This window comes from Centroberyx gerrardi, chromosome 7 (assembly GCF_048128805.1).
Source record: "Centroberyx gerrardi isolate f3 chromosome 7, fCenGer3.hap1.cur.20231027, whole genome shotgun sequence".
Taxonomy (NCBI): domain Eukaryota; kingdom Metazoa; phylum Chordata; class Actinopteri; order Beryciformes; family Berycidae; genus Centroberyx; species Centroberyx gerrardi.
Genome location: NC_136003.1, coordinates 33,818,172 through 33,823,171, shown reverse-complemented (window position 1 = coordinate 33,823,171; position 5,000 = coordinate 33,818,172). Strand labels below are relative to the sequence as shown.

General features: G+C 39.5%; 1 protein-coding gene across 1 annotated transcript in view; it reads right to left on the bottom strand.

Annotated features, from left to right (window-relative positions):
* The window catches only part of abi3a (ABI family, member 3a), a 21,876-nt gene extending 20,689 nt beyond the window's left edge, over nt 1–1,187 (bottom strand). Inside the window, 1 exon segment of the mRNA XM_078284445.1 lies at nt 1,050–1,187. Coding sequence (XP_078140571.1) covers nt 1,050–1,181 — 132 coding nt within the window. The 5' untranslated portion in view covers nt 1,182–1,187.
* Between the last annotated feature and the right edge of the window lie 3,813 nt (nt 1,188–5,000).

Below are 5,000 nucleotides of genomic sequence, written 5' to 3'. Positions count from 1 at the left end.
TGATATGGAATATGAACACAGAGCTCTTGGTAACCAGATACAAGCTGTTACTATAATGTTAAAAAGTTGACAAATTAACAAAGGAATTTTGTATGTAAACTACCAGTGTGACTCCTGACTGAATGTTCTGTGTCTCGTTCTCTTAAAGCATTCTGATCTAAAGGCTTCTGCTTAAAGGCTTGAAATGAGTTTCTTAGTCAAATATAAATAGTGAAGTTGATCCTATGTATGAATTTCTTTCCAAAGCCTTTGTCTTTCCATCAAGGCAAAGAATCTAAAATATAAGATAGTTTTGATTTGTTTAACACTTTTTTGCTCGCTGCATAATTCCATTTGTGTTATTTCATAGTTTTGAGTCTTTACTGTTATTCTAAAATGTGGAAAATAGGAAAAATAAAGAAAAATGTGGTCCAAACTTTTGACTGGTAGTGTAAATGTATGTAAATGAGTAGGTAGTATTACTAACCTGTAGGTAGTTATCGCAGCAGTAGTACTAACCTGTAAGCAGTTACAGTAGCAGTACTAGTACTAGCCTGTAGGTAGTATTACTAACCTAAAGGTAGTTATGGTAGTACTAGAACTGACCTGCAGTTAGTAGTAGTAGTAGTAGTAGCAGTTGTAGTATTAGTACTGACCAGTACTGACCTGTATGTAGTTATGGTAGTAGTAGTACTGACCTGTAGGTAGTAGTAGTAGTAGTAGTAGTAGTAGTAGTAGTAGTAGTATTAGTACTGACCTGTATGTAGTAGTAGTACTGACCTGTAGGTAGTAGTAGTAGTAGTATTAGTATTAGTACTGACCTGTAGGTAGTAGTAGTAGTAGCAGTAGCAGTACTGACCTGTATGTAGTATTAGTACTGAGTACTGACCTGTATGTAGTAGTAGTACTGAGTACTGACCTGTGTGTAGTAGTAGTACTGAGCACTCACCTGTATGTAGTATTAGTACTGAGTACTGACCTGTATGTAGTAGTAGTACTGACCTGTAGGTAGTAGTAGTAGTAGCAGTAGCAATACTGACCTGTATGTAGTATTAGTACTGAGTACTGACCTGTATGTAGTTGTCGCAGCAGTAGTCGGCCACGTTCAGCAGGTTGTTGTAGTTCTCCAGCAGCGCTCGCCGGGCGCTCGGAGCCTCCTGCAGGATCTTCGTCACTTCCTCGTTAAAGTTCTGCTCCTTCATGGCTGAGTAGAGGAAACACCATGCAGTTCCTTAACGGACAAACTGCAAGCATTAGTACCGTATTTCCTCTAATAGTGGCCCGGGCCTTTATTTACCTCAACTGCAGAGGGTACCAGGCCTTTATTGGAAGCAGGCTTATATTAGAGACAGGCCTTTATTTCTAATTCCCTCTGTTTGATAAGTATATTTGCTCATATTTTAGTACGAAGCCTCCTTGTTTTCTGATCTGCTTCTGTTGGGGTACGTTAGGTAGCCGTTTTTTTGTTACTACAATGCATTATGATAATTACGGTAATCGACGACGGGACGTCCAGAGTCTTCCGCCGGCCGAGCCATCTTGTGGCATACTGCCATCTTGTGGCACTTGTACGTTACTACAAACTACAGTTACATGTATAACAGGCGCCAGGAGTTTATCCACCGTTGTTTGCATGTAAGATGAAGCTAACTGAAGTTAAAGTAGAATCTATACAATTATATTATATCGCCGTTTATTTCGATGCGCGAGCTCAGTCCACCTGACGGCCCTCTGTTCTGTCGGCGGCACGGAGGTTTCGGTGCGCCGAGGGCTTACTGCCGACCACGGATGTATTAGCCGCCGACGCTTCGAGTTTCCCGGGGACACGGTTCCGGCCGGCGTCGATAGCCGGGCGCCGATTTGTTCCCGGCGATCCGGCCGAGATTTCGGCGGGGTCCCGACGCCGACGCGTCACCGGGCGTCCCCGATAGGTACGGGCCGTGGGCGCGGTGGAGAGGACAGTGGCGGAGAGAGGAGACGGACACGGTCCAGCCATATACTAGGTTTTGACCTAGTCTTGTTTCCTTTGTTTTTTTTCCCCGGCCTGTATTTGAGGCCGGCCTGTATTTGTTCGTGTCGACGACGGCCCCGGCCATTATCAGAGACCCGGCTTTTAATTGACTACCGGCCACTATTAGAGGAAATACGGTATAATATGTTTTATTATTATTATTATTATTATTATTATTATTGTTGTTGTTGCTATTATTGTTATTGTTATGTTGTTATTATTTCCAAAACTTCTGTACCCTGCTTGTACATACAGCAAAAGAGTCTGACTTTAAAATGTTCGGGTCCTGTAGGACAGCTGTTGCCATGTCAGCCATGTTTCAGACCCCATTAGACCCCTGACCCCCCCTCATGGACCCCTGGAGGGCCCTGGACCCCAGTTAGAGAACCACTGCTTTAGGAGATGTGTGGATGTACAAATTAAACCCACTGAAGCTCTTTATACTTTATAATACATTTCACTTTTATTCTTAATTTTTGTTTTCTCACATAAAAAAAATCGTAACAGAGCTTGACCAGCGCCACCTGCTGGTCAGACTGTAAACACTTCTGAAAAATGAACTTGAAGCTTTCTTCCCTCTGGTCATCATAAAAAATAATAATGACTTACTTATTCTATATTCGTTTTAATACTACTAGTAATAACAGTAACACTACCACTACTACTAATGACCTAATAATAATAATAATGATAATAATAACAGCCAATTACAGTTTTTTACGATTGCTAGCAACCTTTTATCAGTTCTGTAGTCACATTTTCATAACTCTTAACACAGTTAGCACAACATCGGTCTGTTGTGGGCCATACCATTAACACATTTCTTGTTCCTTTTACACAAAATGCATTCACTGAACACATTTTAAAAACTCTTGAATTTCTTTTACACACAAGCTCAACCAAGACCAAAACTATGGATTTTTACTGCCAAATTTACAAATGCTTTCACACTGTATGTCAGAACAGATAACCTCATGTTCTAAACCTAACTTATAGGCTAAAGTTGAAGTGAACAGCAGTTCACATTGTATATTGAAACACAAATATATGTGCTATATTGTTTTTATTGCTATTGAGAAACTTGAAATTTGACTTGAAATTGATTGAAGTCATGCAAATAGACCAATCACAGCTGATTCCCGTCTAAGTTGGAGACATACCCAGGTGTTGAGGTTCTTTCAGTTGCATGACCATATAAAAAGGGGAGCTCTTTGGACTGATCTTGTTCAATGTGGACACAGAACAATATAGAGCAGCAGAAAGAGAGGGTAGATTAGAAAAGGACTGTGTATTTTTCTTTTTTTTTCTTCTGTGCCTTTTTCTGTTTGTATATTTTATTTTTACACAACTGTAACCAGCAGCTACATTGCAGATTTGTGTTGATCTCTTGCAGTAATTTCCTATTGCAAATACTGTAAAGCCTTTACTGCAGCAATTCTGTCACTTATTCCTTTTTCATATACTGTACATTTTATAAAGTAAAGATGAGTCATTCACTTTTGATATAGAATGTTTGTAAAAAAGAAGAAAAAAATGTGTACATTTACTACACTCAACAAAAGAAAAATGTAGAGTGACTTCAAAAGAAACTTCAGTGTGAAAAACAATTGACTATCAATATACTGTCTATTGTATAAGGGTAGAACTGACTCATGTAAAGTAATGCATGTTCTGTAATACCATCTGCTGTTAGTATGTTGTATGTCATTGTGCTGTGATTGACTAAATGTTCCTGTTGGAAGAAAACGTGCTAGTGTTTTGAAAGAATTATTTGATTTTGAGACATGTTTGCAGTGTTTTGGTAGAGTTAGTGTATTTTGACAAAGTATTCTTGCATTTTGAAAATTAGTGTTGGTGTTTAGTTTACAATATGTGATTTTGAGCATAAAATTAACTGTTTTGCCAACTGTGTGTTGTAGGTGAGTTGGTGTGTGAAGAGTTTAGAAAAAGTATTATAAGTGTTGAAAAACGCTTGCTAGCGATCGTAAAAAACTGTAATATAAACTTTTAAACTTAAGCAAGCACACGTTCTCTAACCCTAACCCTCCAGGAAATCTACTTTTTTTTTTTAACCAAATATTTATCATTAATATTTTAATCAGTGGCGAGGAGGTCAGATCAATGACGTTAGTGGATGATCTCTTCCATGTGAACGCAGCCACGATGCCTCGCACGTTTTCAACTAATTAAGAACAATTAAGGAACACTGAGCAGAACTACGTCACCACATCTTCAGCGTGTGATTCATTAACAGTCAGAACTAATTACAGCAGGAATATGTGACGAAAATCAAGTCGGATTAAACTTCCAGGCGGTTGTTCCTACCTGACGCTGCAGAGACAAACAGTCTGAAGACGTCGGAAAGTTTGATGCAATCTTCCTTATTTTTCCCTTTTCTTGCTCTTTTCTTCGCTCTCTCTCTTTCTGTCGCTCAGCAGAAGATGAAAAGCAGAACAGATTCCGCTCAGACACCAACCTGCTCTGATAAACCTCTTCCTGCTTCACACAGTTAATCTCGCTGTCTCTCTCTCTCTCTCTCTCACTCTCTCTCTCTCACTCTCTCATTGTAAAGGGCTGCTGCGATGTGGAACCAAAGATCTTCTGTTTCAGAAGACGAGTCACTCCGTGGTACAAAACTTTTGCACCATCTCATCTGTAAGTGGATGTTTTCCATTTCAGTTGTTGTTGTGTTGTTGGTGTTGTTGGTGTTGTGTCACGTCTGATGGAAGCATTCAAGCTAAAACTTCTCAGTGGCTGATGAGTGAATTCATCCTCATATAGTGAAACTGAAATAAAAATAAATAAGGTTGATGTTGGTTGTTTTTTTGAGTGTTGACTAAAATAAAAAGTCATGAATTGGATGTGAAGCCAGTCGGCAGGCGGAGCAGCATCCTCCACACTGCAGACCACTGGAACCTGCTGTGCTGCTCTGACTGGTTTTGTTCAGCTTTTCTTTCCATTTGTCCACATGGAGAAAAACAAATAATCTTTATTCTGCTTACTGATGACC